The 17,793-nt window shown below is 40.7% G+C and overlaps 1 protein-coding gene across 1 annotated transcript in view; it reads left to right on the top strand.

Moving 5' to 3' along the window:
• The window catches only part of LOC103775459 (tetratricopeptide repeat protein 7A-like), a gene marked incomplete at both ends in the record, with an annotated part of 81,523 nt that overhangs the window by 28,559 nt on the left and 35,171 nt on the right, over positions 1-17,793 (top strand). The window contains 3 exons of the mRNA XM_008942914.1: positions 1,247-1,304; positions 4,740-4,812; positions 11,305-11,465. Of these exons, the coding sequence (XP_008941162.1) occupies positions 1,247-1,304; positions 4,740-4,812; positions 11,305-11,465 (292 nt within the window). The remainder of the gene's footprint in view (positions 1-1,246; positions 1,305-4,739; positions 4,813-11,304; positions 11,466-17,793) is intronic.

Below are 17,793 nucleotides of genomic sequence, written 5' to 3'. Positions count from 1 at the left end.
GACTTGACGTATGAAGTCAGATATATTCTGGTGGATGTTGATGATGGATTAACTACTCACCCCTTTGTGCTGTTGATCTGTAGCTCTCAAATTCGTTATGGGCAGAAGAAGAAACAACTGCTATGCAAAATCAGAAAACTAAGAACCAAAACAAGACAGCCAGTGTACTTCTGAAGATTATTGCTAGCTTTCCAGATTTTTTTTGATCTGAGAAAGCCATGATTCTTCTAAGCTCTTCCTCTATTCCTTTTTGTCTTGATAATGAGATCTTATGATACCCTGGCATAACAAGAACTTTATTCTTCTCCTACTTTTATGCATTTGTCTAGGAATTAATTCACTCTAGGATAGGGTTAATTTTCACCAGAAATGGGTTTATTCAATACCATGCTGACATGGTGATCTGTGCTTTGTATCACTTGCTTTATATATAATGTTTCATTACTGTCATTGTTATTACTGTTACTTGTTACTCCTGTTGTGCTGTATTAAATTCACCTTCTCTGAACCCACAGTGCTGAGTATTTTTCTCCCTTTTCTCCTTCCCACTTGGGGTGTGTAAGTATGTGTGTAAATAAGCAGCCATGTGGTACTTAGTTCCCAGTTTGGTCTGAACTTTGACATTTGCATGTTAAGAAATTAGTGTAATGAGCAGGATCTTTAGTCAACCAATTAGAGGCATCAAGGAGGACATAGCAGCTAATGCCACACATGATTTAGCCTAAAAGTCTGTTGTGACCTCAAGGGAGGTGGTATGTTGTCAAGGGTTTTGTGATAGAGCTGTAAATTTGGCTGCTGGTGTTCCCTGTTCAACCTGCAGCACCCTCCTGCATGAAGATGGTGCTGGAGATGGGCTGTATCTGAGTCAGAATATGCTGCTAGTTACTTCTTTCAGCATGTAGAGGAACCTGGCAGGGGGCCTGTTACACTCTTAATATTTAGTTAGCATGTGTCCCCTTCTCCTCCCAGATCCCTTCAGTGGCATATGTAAATAAAAATGCTTTTGTATTTCAGAAGAGGGAGTTGGAAGAGTCTGTAATAAAAATGAAATGGAGAGTTCAGGTTAAAGTACTGCATTTGTGTTGTTCTTTAGAAACAAAATGGTCTGTTTTCTAGCTGTGAACACACACCCCACCACATTTCCACAGGTTTCATGTTCCCAGTTTGAAATATTCTGTGCATGTGTGACTGTTTAATCTGAAGTGTTGAATTCAACTCTTCAATGGCATTGTATCTTGTCCTACAGCTACTCTGAAAGGCACTCAGGATGAATTAAACAAGAAAGCACTTCAGACTTTGGAGAGGTGAGTAAAACTCTTTCAGATACTAGCAGTGTGTAATTCTTTGTGTGAATTCAGAGTAATTGCTGGTTTTAATGTATTTTTTTTTCCATGTAAGACTTCCTTGCCTGAATGTTTAAAACCAGTTCAGTAGATTTCAGCAACAGTCTGTCAAAACCATTCCTCTAATGGCTAAATGCAGTGATCATTAGTTGAATATCCAAGGTAAGAGTATGTGTTCTGCCACTAAACAGAAATAACCTTAGCCCCAAATTAGCTGCAGTGAGATCTACAGTGCTGAGAGATGCAGCTTCCTCATGTGGTGACAGCAAATGTGGGAAGTTAGGTCTGTGTGAATTCCTCTGTGAAGCAGGCTTAAAGTCTTACTTCCCTTGTGCTGGGAGAGTACCTTCATCAACAGGGTGTAGGCTGCTGTGCCAGGGGTGACCTGGCATCAGTGCACTTGCTGAGGAGGGATGAGTGTTGAGCTAATGAACATTTACATGGGCTGTTGTATGAAGAGGGGGTTATGGAGCTACCAGTACAAAGCTGTCACTGCTCACCTGTTCTTCACCACTGTATTTTGTGGGGCAGTCTGATCCAAGGGCTCTGTTCTCAAAGTATCTGTGAATTAAACTCCTGCAACTACAGTTACCTCAAATAGAACTGCTTGGGTTAAAAACCTTTTCACTCAGTTCTGTTATGGTAGTGAAGTGAGGTGTGAGTTTCCTGACCCTGTTGTGATTAAGTTCCACTACCCAAATACACTAGGTGGTGTTTTGGCAGTTCATATTGTAAATGTAGATGCCTATAGACTTCAGATAGCAACTAAATGGAAGCTATATGGTCTAATTCATGGGCTGAAGTATCTAACTCTGAGTTTGGAGTGGTCATAAACACATTAGAAAAGAGAAGAAAATGTGATATCTCTGATATCTCAAAAGTACAAGTGTAGCAGGTTGAACGTGTTACTGCATCTTAGCTGGTTTTGTGATGCTGAGCAAGGAGTTGTGCAGCGTGTTTGTCTTGCACTGGTTTTGCAGTGGTTGCAAGAGCATATGGTAAGTTGAAACCACAAATATAATCCTGGATATTTATTATGGAAATCTGAAAGGTAAAATTTTTAAAAGCCATATATTCAGTCACTTTTTAGATCAGGAGTATACTTAAAGTCACACTAGTTCTTGGACTCCAATGTAATACTTTCACTTGATGTAATTGCAGTGTTGAAGTGCTTTTAAAGTGAATTTATTTTAATCCTTTGACCTTTCCCACTGGCTGTGACTTGTTTTCATGATATCTTAACTCTAGCTAGGAAGCAGACATGCTTCAAGCCAAGCATTAGGTATTCAGACTTCAGCCAACAGGGATGCTGTGATAATGAGCTGGTTACTAGTGTGTTCCTAAATGCCCCAGTTTGTTTTCTTTCTTTTTTTTTTTCACTCTTCCTTGTTTTTCTCCTTTTTTTGAAGTACATATATATGTCGTCTCAGGCCATGGTTTGGCCTGTAGCCATCTTTATAAGTGGCCTTTTCAGCTAGAAGATTGGATCAAGTATTTTTCTAATACCTTTTGAGGAAACTGAACAGTAAAGTAATAGCCTATTGTTTCTTTCCAAAAGTACCATTAATCTCTTCTCCCACACACCCATGTGAACATTCCTCTGTTACTTTGTTGGAGAGGCTACTGAAGGTTTCACAGCAGCCACTTGCTAAAGAGGTCACTCATCCTGCTCCAGTAGCTTAGGGCAGAGCTTGGTTCTGTCTTGTTGAGTGGGGGTGGTGTTTGGTTTTGGGGGTTTGGTTTGGTTTTGTTGTCACGGTTTGATGGTTTGTGTTTTGTTTGGGTTTTTTTGGGGGGGTTTTTTGGGTGTTTTTTTTTGTGTGTGTAGGGTTTTGTTTGTTTGTTTTTTTATTTTTTTTTAAGGTAGGGGGAGAAGTCAGTGTCTTGCCTGTACTACGTTGATGGCTTTGGCATTGCTTCAGAATCCTTGAGTGCTACCTTGATTTGCAGAGTTACAGGACACATTCATTCCATATTAAATTAATTTGTTCTAGACCCATTAGTTGTAAAAGTCAACTCCAACAGCATCTTACTCACAGGCCAAAACACTATTTGAGAGATGGCTGCCATTAAAAGGGTATGTGGTTTGTTTCCTGAAGTGATTATTTGATTTTTCTGTATTTATTTCTTTGTTTAGTATTAGAAAATGAATGCTTTGGGCAGGGTTTTTAATCACCAGCTTTGTCAGCCTCACTTCGTCATTTCTCACTCATAGGGATGTTAATTGTGCTCACTTTGGGCAGGTTGGTGCAGGTGCAGGCTTCCTTGGTGTCCTGGAACACAGCCCAGAAAGAGGTCAGGAACATTGGTTGACTATGAGCAAGCTTCCTCTTCCCCATCTCTTTCACATGACATGACTTCCCCGTGCCACAGAGCTAGGAGTGGGCTCTGTGGATTAGCAGCAGGATAATCCACTGGCCCCTAGGCTGGGCTGCCAGTGTGGCATGAGCCAATGCCCTGTGTTGCTCCTGGGTTAGGCCCCCAAAACACAATCTTCACGTTGCCTTTGGTTAGTGGATTCTCCGCAGGCTTGCGAGATCAGGCTGCAGTTTCATGTTTAGCATAGTGTGAGAGGGACACTTCTGCCCTGGTTGTCCATCCCCATTCCCTGCCTTGCACAAGCCTATGGGAAGGACTTTCACATCTGGTTCTGGAGACACTGCAGCCTTCACTAGCTGAGGGTTCACCTGCAGTGCACACTGTTGCCTGCTGTGGATTAGAAGATAAAATCTAAAAGATCTACGCTTGACAAGTAAGGGCCTTGGTTTTGGTCCAGGCTCAGCTCCTGCCATCAAGTCCTTATTCCTCCCTCAGTGCCTTCCCTTTCCAAATTAGGAGTCTACTGTCAACGATTAGACTGGAAGCTGCAGGGTGGAGGATGTTTTGTGTGTTTGAGCACCAGCTCACGTCATGAGCTCCTGGTGTTTAGTCCTCTACATGCTCATAGTCACAATAATAGCAGAAAGAATTACTAATTTTTTAGTGCTAACCTAACCCTCTCTATTGTTTAAAAAGTGGCAGTATAGGAACAAGTCAGGCAACTGTCTCCCTGACCTAAATTACTTAAAATAATGCTTTAATGGGTTTATCATGAGTTAAGAGCCACCTTCTCCATATCAGTTATCCAAATTCCAAAACATCAGGTGGCATTTAATGAAGGAGTGTGTAAGGTGTGTAACATCCTGGCAGCAGTGTTTCTCATGCTTGTTCCTGTGGGCCTGGCTTAGCCAGGCTGACATTGATCTAGTTTATGTGCTCCTCCGTTACCAGACTGGTTTTCTATAGGAGGCAACTGGGGTTTGTTATTGCACTTGGGTGTGACCCGTGGTGGAGGAGTTCTGCAAAATACAATCTAACAGTCACTTTTCTTTTTGTACTCTGTGGTTGTCCTGAAAGAGCCCGTGACTTGGCCCCAGAAGATCACCAAATCATCCTGTACCTGTCCCTGCAGCTGGCTCTCGTCAGACAGGTATGTGCAGTAATTGGCAGCCACCGAGCCAGGAGAGGGTGGGAGAGGGTCAGTCCAGTTGAACAAGAAGGAGAAATGCCAAACAGGGTCCCTTATTCCTTCATTGCAATAGATAACAAGCCATCAGAATATTTTTTTGACTAGTAACCCTGTAGCACATGGAAAAGGCTGCCCTAGGGCGTGCGTTCAGCTGGCGCTCCTGAGCAGGGCCGTTTCCACGTGGAGCAGGGTGTTTATTCCTGTGCCCTGGGTATGGTGCTGTGTCCTGCTGCAGGCTGCCCCAGAGGCTCTGGTTACTGCCCGGGGCTGTGCCACGCCAGCCTGCCTGCTCACTGCACGGGGGGTTGCTCTATTCCATACTTGGGCACGCTCGGCTTTAGGCTTTGACGGGTGCTGGAGCTCGGCAGCGAGTGGGATTAGCTGGCATTTGAATGCTGCTGCAGGTGTTACCTCATAAAAATTAAGCTGATCAGAAAACACACTGCACTGCCTTGCAGAAAAAAAAAAAACATTTGGGCTGTGCTTTATTTTTCTGTCCCTTCTTTTTATAATTGGAATGTGTTTTATTTCTCTGTCCCTTCTGTTTAAAAGCCAAAGTCTTTATTGGAGCAGCCTCTATGTTTTTTTTTTTTAAATGCCTCTCTAGCTAGATTTGAAATTTCATCGTTGTAGTTTCCTTCTTTGGCAGGCTTTCTGCTTGCTGCAGTTTTCTCTCTGTAGTCTAGTCTACACTACAGAGTCAAACAGTTGGATCTTCTTCCTTTCCTGAGCTAATTAGGGAAGCTCTGTGTTCATTAGGTTAAACTAATTGTCCCAAGAGAGCACACTCTTGATAATGTCACTTTTGTAACCCTTTCATAATGAGAGCAGTGTGTTGTGAGGAAGCCTGCAATAAGAAAGGATAATTAAAATGGCTTATTTTACTTTATCATCTGCCTGATGGCTGCTTTATGATGTGGTTTGCTCAGGGTCTTTCATTAAAAAGTATCCAGCTACCTTTCTTTCTCTCACAGCTTTTGCCTCTTAGGGAAGTTCTCTGATCTGCTGCCTCTTCTGCTTCTTACCATGGGTAAAAGCATTACAGCTTTTCAGCTGCTGTCCTTAAATAGAAAATCAAGATTTTTGTGGTCATGGGTTCTTTTTTTTTTTTTTTTTCATTACTGTTACTGATCCACTGCATTTTAACTCATAACCCTTTTATGTTCTCCAGTTGTAGCCTGTCTTGACAGTGTTGTTTCATATGTCTCGTTTCATCATTTCCCTTCCCTCCTGTTCTTTCCAATGTCTCTTGTCCTTAGGTTCATTTTGTCTTTTGTCTACCTCACCTGTGTATTTTCATCCTTAATGCCAGTTGCCCCTGCTACCATAGAAGTGTGATCTAAATGTATGATGTAGTGTCAGCCTGACCCCTGCGATGCTGCCTCTGCTCTTCCCCATCTAGTGAGATATAAATCTTTAATGCATGCTTGGAGAGAGAGGAGATACCTGAGACATCTTTATTTTTAGACTGCTGTAAAATTTCCTACTCTTCTTGTGCCAGTTTACTTAATGATAAACATTTGGTAATGCATTTTTAATATCTGTAATTATTTAAAGCATCTAATACATTCTCTTTCTGATTAACTGAAAGATAAATTACATCTTTTTTTTGATAGATTGCATTAACTATTGAATGTCACAGGTAGGACTTTCATCAGGTGATGCTACAGTACCAACAAAGTAGGCCATTCCTACACAGTATGTTATAATATAATACCTGAGTGTTATTTTCAACAAATAGGCCTTTTTGTTTCCCTAGTCAAGCTCAACAAATGAGGTAACCTCAACCAACACTGAAAAATCTAGGTATCATCTTGCATAGACAAGAGAGCATCTTCATGGAACAAAGAAAGAGAGGCAGCTGAATGGTAGAGTGCCAAGCAAAGTTAGAGCCATTCATCTTCCTTGGAAGACTCTGTAAAATATTTCCAATAGCACTTGTCCCTGTCAGCACTGGGAAAGGGGAAATGGAAAAGCATAAGCATCCCTCTGACACAAGATGAGGACGTGACAAGAAGAGGAATGGTTATAAAAGGTTTTAACAGAGTTAGCAGTTGAAAACCACCAGCAACCAAAATGAGAGATGATGTTGATGGTGATGTGCTTCATGCTTGTGTTTCTGTGCATGGCTCTGTCTTAAAGACCACCAGAGTTAGTGGAGTCCTCCTGGTGACTCCTGGAGGGTCTAGATCAGCCCCACAGCATTTGAGAATGGATTTTTCAGCAAAATACAGAGTAGAACACCCTCTACTCTTAAGGAGGGTCTTAATTTGTTTTTCCTCCAAAGCTGATGTGTCACGAGGCCAGCCAAGGTCAGTACTAGCTGTGGTGGTGATCTTCACCTGCAGTGCCTGGCTGGGATGAGCTGGGCAACAGCAGAGACTTGTAACTCCAGTGACTGGTTCGGCTGCTTCTCCTGTTTCTGTGGTAACAGCATTTGGATCAGCAAAAACAAGGTAGAATGAGCATTTTAAAGCTCACTGATTTTAATGCCTAGAGACTTGTAACTCCAGTGACTGGTTCAGCTGCTTCTGTTTCTGTGGTAACAGCATTTGGATCAGCAAAAACAAGGTAGAATGAGCATTTTAAAGCTCACTGATTTTAATGCCTTGCCTTGTTTTTTAGCAGGCCAGTTTCTATGGAAATGACTCTAGAGAGTCAGGGCTCTTGGTGATTTCGAGTGCTGGTTCCCTTCTCATTTTGGGTAGTGGTGGTGTTGCTTTTGACCATGAATGCCATGTAAGTCAGTATCAGATACATAAAAACAACATATGGGGGTTTTGTGCCATTTTAATACTTGATTTGGCCTTTCTTTGCATGAAAATAGGAAGGAAAAGACAGCCAGGGGGCAGCAGCTGAGAACTGGAGGTCTCACTCATTTCATCCCTGGGCTGCCAACAGACCTGAAGCATCAAGTGGCAATAGCCAAAAAACACCTACTGCCTTCCAGAATGTCTGGATGTAAAAATAAGATAAACATTGCTTAAGACACGAGAGAAAATATTTCGGCTGTTTTCTCCACAGTTTTTATTCTGGTTTCAACAAGGCAAGACTGCTGCCTTGTCTTTGCCCCAGGAGGGGAGTTCTGTTTTTGTAGGTATCGAGAGGTCCTTCCTTCAGCTACTGCTGAATATGGGTAGTTGTGGTCTGTGTTTCTCCCAGAGCAAGTAGTGCCTCCTCTGCTGAACAGCAACGTGCTGCTTTTCTGTCTAGATCCTGGCCTAGAAATTCTCTGGTGATCAAAAACCAGCTTGTAGTAAGAATTAAGTAATAACTTAACTCACAGATAGGTCCATGCCTACTTTTCCTGAAGTTCTGGCAGACTCTACCAAGTTTGTTTTCAGTGGAAGCCCTTGCTAGTCAATAAAGCTTTCTCCTTTCTATAATCCCTGTGCTATAAAAAGAGATGGAGAGGATATTTTTAATGGTTAATTAACTGTAACTCAGAACTGATGTGAGATTATAAGGCCTAAAAACTCTTCTTATGAGATCCTGTTTCATTGACCATTCTAAATATGCATGTGCATTTTACTCTTGCATTTTACTGTTATGTTTAACACTTAGACTGTTTTCTCTTTTATACCTACAACTGTAACATCCAAGCATTGTTTTTAAGAAAGCATATAGCATTATTGAAATAAATCCTATTAGGTAAGGGGCAGCCTGAACAATCTATATTGTGGTGTTATTTTGATAGTGCAGCAAGATGCTATTTCTGGCTTACTGCAGTATTTTTGCTTCCTGATCAATGTGATCTGATAATATACCTGTGTACCATGCAGAACATATGTGGTGTATTTATTAGCAGGAGGAGGAACTGGAGAAGGGTAACATCTTCTAATTGCAGGCCCCACTCAGACTTGCAGTCCAGCTGAAGTAAGATTACTTTAAAGCACAGCACTTGTAAGGAGTTCAGACTGGTGGCCTACCTCTGTCTGATACAGCTCTGAAGTTTCAGGGTGCCTTCTGGGCTGCCAGCTTCCATCTTTCTCATCTTACATAGTTACTTAAATAAATAAGCTGTGGCATCTGTCAATAGATTGCTGATCTCTGCTTTCCAGAAGAAGTTTGTGTTGGCTGCTGCCAAATGTCTTGCTTTTATTGTTCTAGAAAATGAGTTTGTGTTTCATTGCGACTGGTCTGTTGCAGTTTGTTGTTTTGTAGAATAATTCCCATAAAGAAATCGAGTCTCTTCGTATTATTAAAGGTCATTTTTTCTTATCTGTGTTTTGTCCACTGTTTCTAATTATGCAGCAATATTATGTGGGCTACTAGGGATGTGACAGCACTAAGAACAGCTGGCTTTTGTTCTGCTTTATTTCATGCATGTTCCAAGAAGCAGAGAGCTTCTTTGGTAGCTGGCCTGTTGGGGGTTTGGATTTACAGTTGTGTGGTGCTCAGACATTGCAACACACAAAACAAAGTCTCAGTGACTTAGTTTCCATGTTGATACACAAGTAAGGTCAAATATCCTTACAATTTTGAAGTCCATCAGTAAAGATGCTGCTTGCAAGTATTTTCTTTGTGTGATTCATACTAGCAAATAAGATCACCTTCCCAAGTCTTCAAATAGAAGCATGGAATAATTGAGTTTGGAACAGACCTCTGGACATGACCCAGTTTCAATCCATGCTCAAAGCAGGGTTAGCTGGAACAGCTTTCTCAAAGTCCCCTCTGGTTGTTTAGTTCACAGATTTTCTTTTTCCTCTAATGCACTTATTTTTCACCCAACTTGGAATTTCTTTATGATTACTTGTGCAGGTCTGAGATGGAGAAATAGAAAAAATAAGAGGAGTTTTCTGCCCTGAGTGCAGGAAATGTCTTGATAGCAGTTTTGTTTTTGGAAGTCAGGTGTATGTACCTCTGGTACATCTACTGAAGAGCTTTGTGGATGGGCAGATCTGGGCCAGCTACAGTCTCCTGCCTGTTTTCCTGGTTTCAAGTTGTCTTGTCTTTACTAGTATTTTTACATTGTAAGAAAACGTGTTCTGGTAAGCTGCTGAGGGAACATGGGTGATTTATGCTGATGTGTTTAGCTTTGCAGTAAGCTATAATAACACATGTGGTTAAAGTAGCTCCACTGACAAGCAGAAATTCATTAAAGTTGAGCACTCCGTCATATATCCCAGTCTGAATCTAAGCCAGGACATTCAGCAGTTTTGAAGCTGTGGGACAGACAGCAGTTTGGGGTTAGATCTGTGGAGCAGTTTTACTGATCTCCAGACTTGCATGAAGTCACCAGGAATAGAGTAGTTAAGGATTTTGGCTTGCATATGCACAGTAAGAGTGACATGTCACTTGGACATTGAGATGAAGCTGTGCCATGAACAGTCCATGTACCATGCTCCCAGAAGGATTCCTGGGACCTAGATAAGCAGCACCCTGTGTTGTAGCTACAGGCAGTGTGATTGTTGCTTTCCTTAGTTGCATGCTACCTCTTTTCCTGAGTGTCTGTGGAGCTGGTGGGAACGTGACACCAGTGGTATGCCAGGGCAGGAGAATATCTGCAGAGCATTGCTAGGTGGGAAGTTCTCATAGTAGGAAAGAAGGAACTACTTTCTCTTCATGGAAAGAGTGGGGAAGTATGTATGAGGAAAAGAAATGTGTACCTTTTTTCTGTTTTGTTTTGTGCAGGCTGCAGGACCAAACACAGATCTGGAATAATTTTAGTAACAGTAATTTCAGACACACTGGGTAATCTTAAAGAAAACCCTCTGCATGGTTCTGGCTATCTTAGTGGTAGCCAAAGGAGAAAAAATGTACTAAGAAGTCCCCTTTTGAACAGATAGCCTAAAACAGGGTGTTGGATCACACAGAGCATGTGATATACCTGCATTCATTATAGATGTTAAGTTTTCTGCCAAGTGAGACATGATTTTAATGACGTGCTGCTGCTCTGAGTGTCAGGACTGCTCTTTACATTGCTGCTTGGAAGGATATTTCTTTTTCTGCATTTTGAATCTTGACTCTCCTACCCTTGAACATTCAAACTTGATTTTTGTGTTCTTGATCCAAATCATGGAAGGCCTTGTATGGCCATCATGGGAGACAAAATGCAGCAGAGGTGTGTAATGCACTCTACACCAGGTGAAGAGCCATCCACCCTAGAAAATGCAGCTGAGAATTCGGCCTCTGTAGTGCATCTGTTTACAGCCTGGAAACACCATGCCAAAGTAAGAGAGGGTTGATTGGATCAGGTCTGCTGCTATTGTTTATAAGCAGTGATTTAGTAATGCTTGCAGACTCCTTTCCCTAAAATGTGTAGCTTTTTTTCAAGCAGTGCAGTCTGTTAATTTTGGCAGACTGTTTGGATACTAGAAGTCTTTCTCATAGGTGCTTAAGTAGAATTTCTTCAGCATTTCTAATGACTGTGTTTATTCTTACCTTTGGGATGTAACAAGGGACCGAAGGAGAAATGTATTCTCTTTTTATTTCTACCCCCTCTCCTCCCAGATTTCTGACGCTATAGAACATCTTCAAGAAGCACTGCAGCTGTGCAAAGATGACATGAATTCACTTCATCTGCTGGCCCTCCTCTTCTCAGCTCAGAAGCACTATCAGCACGCACTGGATGTCATCAACATGGCTGTCGTTGAGTACCCAGAAAGCTTTAGGTAAGAGTTACTGCATGAAGTGGTACATCCAGTCAGGAATGATCTCCACTCTAGCTCCATTGTTCTCAGTTATACACAAGGAGCCTGTTAAGTCAGGTGTGCTACTGCTGTGTCACCCTCCTTCTGGGTTTGCTGTGTAGCTAAAACGTATGAGGCTCAGGATATTCTTTTGATTTTCTATCTTCATGGTCTTTATTTTCTTAAAACTAATCCTTGGGCTTGGTTGCTTTTCCAATATTTATCTTTCTGTATTGTGCTGATGGCATTTTGTCCCATATGTATCTCTGTATTTTTTTTGATGTCACTTTAAACGTGGAGAAATGAGTGTGAGACAAATAGGATGGTGTCTGTCTGTATTGCAAGTAATTTTATGTTTGGTAAACTTGCTGGTTAAAGACAAATTCTTCACTCCATTCTTTTGGTGCTCATGTATGACACAAGTTGCTGCAATAGCACAGCTGGGGAAAAAGATCAGTTGAAAGCTGTAATAATGTACAGCTGAAAGGATGGTTTGGCTACCTAAGGGATTTGAACCAGCACAGACTTCTTGGAGCCAGAGGTTTCCACTGTTCTGTGTTTGACTCAGTCCTTCATCCATCCATGGAAGATAAATTGAATTCCTTGTCATTTACTGTCATGACCTTTCAAAAAAAATTAATTTGTCTGTTCTGTACAAAAATTAAAGCTACTGTAATACCTTCTGGTGATCGCTGAGTTTCTCAGCCAAACTGCAGAAAATCCTGTTGCACTGCTGGAAGACAAACTTCCATTTGGAATGACCAGGATTTAGCTGATGTTTTAAACCCATGCAGTGTTGTCTTTAGACAGCTTGCTTTCTCAGTGGAGAGGAGAGGCTTCCACAGGTGGAGTCCAGCAGCTGAGTGGGACTTTGAACCAGAGCTAAGGAGGGTTACATGTGAGATTGAGGCTATCTGAATGTGAGCTTGGATGCTTTATGATCTTTTATATCTCTGAAGCTACATCAGCATATAATGCTTTTCATTGTAAGCTGCATGTTGCCATTTAAAATAGCTCTGCTGCCTGTGTTTTTCAGGTTAGTTTATGTATGTGAGGAGTTAAGACTGTCAGTGCACATCTCTGAGAATGAAGTGAAAATTAGTAATGGAAATGCTCTTAAAATGATGCCAACAGCTTTTCAGAGTGTAAACATGGGTATGATTGCAACAAGAAATACTCCAGTGGCTGCTGAATTGTGTTTTGTGGTTCGAAAGTAACAAACGTAGTAGACAATCTCATGGTGTACAGTCAAAGGTCACATCATACAGTCAAAGGTCAGATGTTCACCGAGGACTGCAAATAAGCAAAGACAGAGGTGGAAGAGGAAGAATAAACTGATTGTTCATGTGAAGAACAGAGTATTTTTCATGTCAGATCAACCAACTGGTCTGTCAAGTCCTGGATCTTTCTTCCAGCACTTGATGAGAATTTATATTTCAGGAGAGGACAAGACAAAGAAAACATGATATGCAGAGTAGCTTGGAATGCTGCTGAGTGGGTTTCTGTGTGCTGTCTGCTAATCCAGTTTCCCCAGAGCAGGAAAGAATATTATCTCCTATGCTTCTATTGATGCCAGTCTTCACCTGTGGGAAGACCTTGCAAGCAGTAGCAGAATAAATTTGGTGTGGTAGAAACAATTAATATTGGTAGCGAAAGCCACAGGTTCATGATTACTTTTGGACACAGACCTACTCAATGTGTGCTCCTGGAAGAACCCCTCTTTGCTCTCTGCACACACTGTGGTGTGTAACACAGCAGCCAGACTCATTCACAGGTACATGTAGGGGCTGGCTTCCTGCCTCTGCTGTTAGGACTAGCCTATCTCACTGTGTGTCTTTCTCCAAACCAGCCAGCAAATAACTCATGAGTGAGAGAATGGACAGAGTATCAGAGTTGCAAGACAGAAAAAATAAATTAAAAACATTTTAAAAAACATTTCTGTAGAAAAGAAGAACAGGAATCCAGTGAGAGGGGAAAGCAACAAGAGCAACAGAATACATCTGTAGTTTGTACCAAATCAGAAACTGTTCCAGACTTTGTAGAGGTCTAAAGTACAGTTTATGCTAGGAAGGCTTTCAGGCTTTGTAAAACCTCTTTGAAGGAAGAAAGACCTGATGCTATTTTGTATCTCCAGTTGTTATTGCCTTATAGAAAAATTGTAGTAAATTTTACTACTGCATGGAACCACTACAGGATACTTCCTGTAAATAGTATAGCTAAGTTCAACTGCATCATTTTAAAGCTGTATTTAAAAGTGATTGATTATTTTTCCCAGTTCACATTGATATGAGCCAGGCAACTGTGTAATGAGGTGCCTTGGAGCTCCCTTCTAATGACAGCTCTTTTCAGAAGCATAGCTTGATGGCATGTATAAAGAAAAGAAGATGAAAGCTGTTTTAGGGGATCTTAGGGCTTTGTAGATGGCAGCAAGCATAGCCATTACCTGGACATATATCCTAAACAAAAAAAAGAATAGTACATTAAAAATGAATGTCTTAGCTGGCCCCAACTACATACTGTTTCATTGGTTTCTGACTGTATGTAATTAAGATGAGTTTCTTCCTGCTTTTTTATTTTCATATTAAATTCTTTCATTTTGTATTTTAAAGTAGTAATAGTTCAGGATGTCACATAACTGGTTAGTGGCTGAAGCAATTGGAAAAAATATGCTGCATTGCTCAGCTAACACACAACATCCTTTGGCATGAAACCCATAATACTGACACAGATGTCTCTAGAGTTGCCCCTTGTTGAAGTGTTTAAACGTAAACATTTACTTGCAATTAGGAGGGATGTGGAAACTAGACACTGAATACAGTGAGAGATGAACTGGAATGTTTTGGGTAGAGCTGTTGGAGAAGAACGTTAAAGAACAGCTGGATATCCAAAAGCACAAACTGTTCAGGAAAATGAACTTAGGAAGATCACTTCTGCTTGCAGGCAGCATGGACTAAGAAACATTACATTATGGTCAGTGAATGGCTGGATTTGAGCACTTTGGTTGTACTGTCAAGCAATGACAGAGGCATACTGGAGAGAGGAAGAACGAGAGCTAGACGTGTTGGATGTACTGCAAGGTGGAGTGAACCAGAAGAAATACACTGCCTTGCCATGACTATAAAAGATAGAAATAATAGCAATTTTTACATGGGAGGTATCCCCTGAAAAATTGCTGGCTCCTATGGGGGCAGTCTGCCCAGGATAAAACCATCCTCTCAACATTGGAATGCTTTTTAAAAAAGCTGATGAATGCAGTACCAACAGTTGGTTTGGTATGTTTCAAAGCACTATCTTCAGCATGTTTGGGAGAGAAGACTCATGAAGGCATCAGATATCTCCCCTCCAGGTCAGTGGCACTGATCATAAGCATTTCTTAAGAGGGATTCCTTCAATTTTGTTTTTTCAATTCAAAGGCCAGCCTTTTGGGCAGTGTTCTGCCTGGGACTGGCTGTGGTTACCTCCTCAGGCTTCCCTCAAGGATAAATCTTTTAAATTATTTAGATAAACTTTTAGATTATTTGGAAATAATATTAGGGAGCAACCCTCTTGCCCTGGTAAGTGCCCCTGCCTGTTTTAAGGCAATCTTAAAATAATGCGTGGCTTATTTAGAAACGAAATATTTCCCTTTTTGAAGCCTGTATTCATATCTCACAATGTTTCATGCCTGGCAGCCTGTAGAACCCACCACAGAGCCTGTCTGCTGTGGTCCTTTATCTTCAGCTGGTAATATTTGCTCCTTCCTGTTTTGCTTGTGCAAAACTGACTTTGTCTTCCTGACTCGCCCACTCTTCCAGAGACTGCTTTGCTCTCTGGTCATCTTTTAGCTCTAATTGGTTAGTTCACAGAATTTTATTTATTTTTAAAAAAGTAAGGTCTGTAGCTAGCCTGAAGTTGGAAATAGGATACCAATTTTATGGATTCTGTATTGCTTTTTAATTGGTCCCAGACCGCTTATCAAAACCTATTCTATTGTTTGCCAGCTTGCTTTTTGTTTTGTGGACAGCTCCCTGGTAAGTTAGAACACCACATTCTTCTGGCACAAGGTACAGCAACTTCTAATTGCTGCCTGAAGTGGTGGTGAATGTTTTGGTAAATAATCACAGCTTTGTACCTGTAGTCGTTCTGCATGTGGCACAGGAGTCCCCTCTTAAATGAATAGCTGCTAATATTCCTTCTCTTCCTAAACTCACAGTAACTATTCTGTTGCTTTCAGTCTCAAAACTAGTTTTAAAGAGAAATAACAAAACTTTTTGGAAGTACTGCTATTCTACACATAAAGACTCGAAAAGAAGCAGGTGTGCTGGTGCTTCAGAGCAACATAGCTGTCACAGGCTGATGCTTTTGTTCTACTGAGATATTTGCTATTACAGAAGTAATTACTGTAAATGCTGTGCAAAAAAGAAGGCCAAGAAACATTATGTGTATCTTGGAGACAGTTAATAAAAAAGGAAGTAAATTTTGTGGGGGAAATTGTGTTGTCTTGGCGGTGTTTTAGCAGAATTTTTTTTTTTTTTGCTATAGTCAGCCCTTAAAATACAAGGTTCTCTTCTAGATTAGAAGTTGCTTACTGACAGCAAATGTCCTTGACTTCATCACTGCTACGTTAATTTAATTAAGGACATGTGAAGTAATCATCTGGCAAGAGTTATTTGTCATAGGCTGGTGTAGACTCACTGTGGAAAGGGGTGTTCTGTGGTGTATAAGCAATGTCATTTACCAGGTGCTTCCACTCACTGAAAAAGCACCAGTGTAAATTCAGGATCTCAAAATGCATGATTAAACTGGCATTTCCAGTTTTAGTTCTTTTTTCACAACTTGTCAGGCTATTCCTCATATGTTGAAAATAACTAACTCATACCTTCTTTGAGCAATATCTTTATGGGCACTAGTGGACTACTGCAGTATTGTTGACAGCCCTGAAGTAGAACTGTCTTTTTGCCTATAATCTTCCTGAGGAATAAGAAGTCGCTTGTCTTTCAGTTGATGGTTTGCAAACCTTTGTGTTATGCTTAGTCTATACTGCAGTTTTTGTGTCAAGATCATTGTACCTCCCCCCTCAGCCCCAGGTGATATGATAGTGTGTGCTGTAGAATGGTTTTGCCAGTTTTCTTACAAAAGTGATAGTGACCTCACTTAGCTTTAGAAGTATGGCTTTAGAGAATCTCATCAGCCTGTTTATATGATCCCAGTTCATTGTTAGGCAGAAGACAAGGAAGCCTGGTATCTCTTGTGAGTGGACATGGGCTTGTTAGAATTCTCAGAATATTGATTTGGTTTGATTCCACTAGGGTGCAAGATCTGAGGATCCAAAGGAAGGATGAATTAGTATTTTGGCTGTAGCATTTGATTATGCTAGATAAGTTTTATAAAGAGGGTATTCACAACTCTTAAGGGTGGAGCTTTTGGGAGTTGACTTCTCTGGCGGTGTGTTCACACCCTGGCTGGTGAGACTGACCCACAGATGGTTTCATCTCTGTTGATGCCACAGACAATAACACAAAGGAGTAAAAAATGAAGTATGTACTTGGGTAATAGGGAAGTACTTTGCTACAAGAATACAAAACATACTAGGCTACTGTGATTCACTTAAACAAGAGATGTAGTATGTGGAATTAGAAGGGTTGAGCTGGGGTTTTTTGCTATAGTAACCATGAATGTTTGCCTTTGTTGGCACGTTATGATCCCTTGTTTTTCTATAATAAACCTAAATGAACCCTTTGTGATATGTTGCAACAACCAGTACTATACTCTTTAGAACTGGTAATGATAGAGTATTTATATGCCAAATAAATGAAGGGAAAGCTTTAAGTTAGTCTCTTGACTCTTATTAATGATAACACAAATACTTTTAAAAAAAATAATCTTAAGTTTTTTTTTTCCTGGTTTGGATTTATTTCCACACTTTTAGTGCCTTTTTTTTTTTTTCTTACTGACAGCAAATGTCCTTGACTTCATCACTGCTACATTAATTTCGTTAAGGACATGTGAAGTAATCATCTGGCAAGATTCATTTGTCATAGTCTGATGCAGACTTTTCCCCTTGTTTTCCCTGTATGATAAGGAAACTGAATGAATTCTTGTTAAAGTGTCCAAGATTGGATTTGAATTTTGGCAGGTTCAGACAGATACATACACTACTTTCTAAGGATCACAGTCTGTTCTAAGACAAAAAATCAGCAAATGAGCATGACAGCCTTCTATCCACCACCTTAATGCATTGGGAAGAAATATCCCCATAGTTGTTTCATGTCTGTGCCAGGAATGGAATTGTGTTGGTGTACGTAGGAATTCATCTTAAAATTATATGGAT

This window comes from Merops nubicus, unplaced genomic scaffold, assembly GCF_000691845.1.
Source record: "Merops nubicus isolate BGI_N331 unplaced genomic scaffold, ASM69184v1 scaffold1776, whole genome shotgun sequence".
NCBI lineage: Eukaryota > Metazoa > Chordata > Aves > Coraciiformes > Meropidae > Merops > Merops nubicus.
This window is presented reverse-complemented; position numbering and strand designations above follow the sequence as displayed.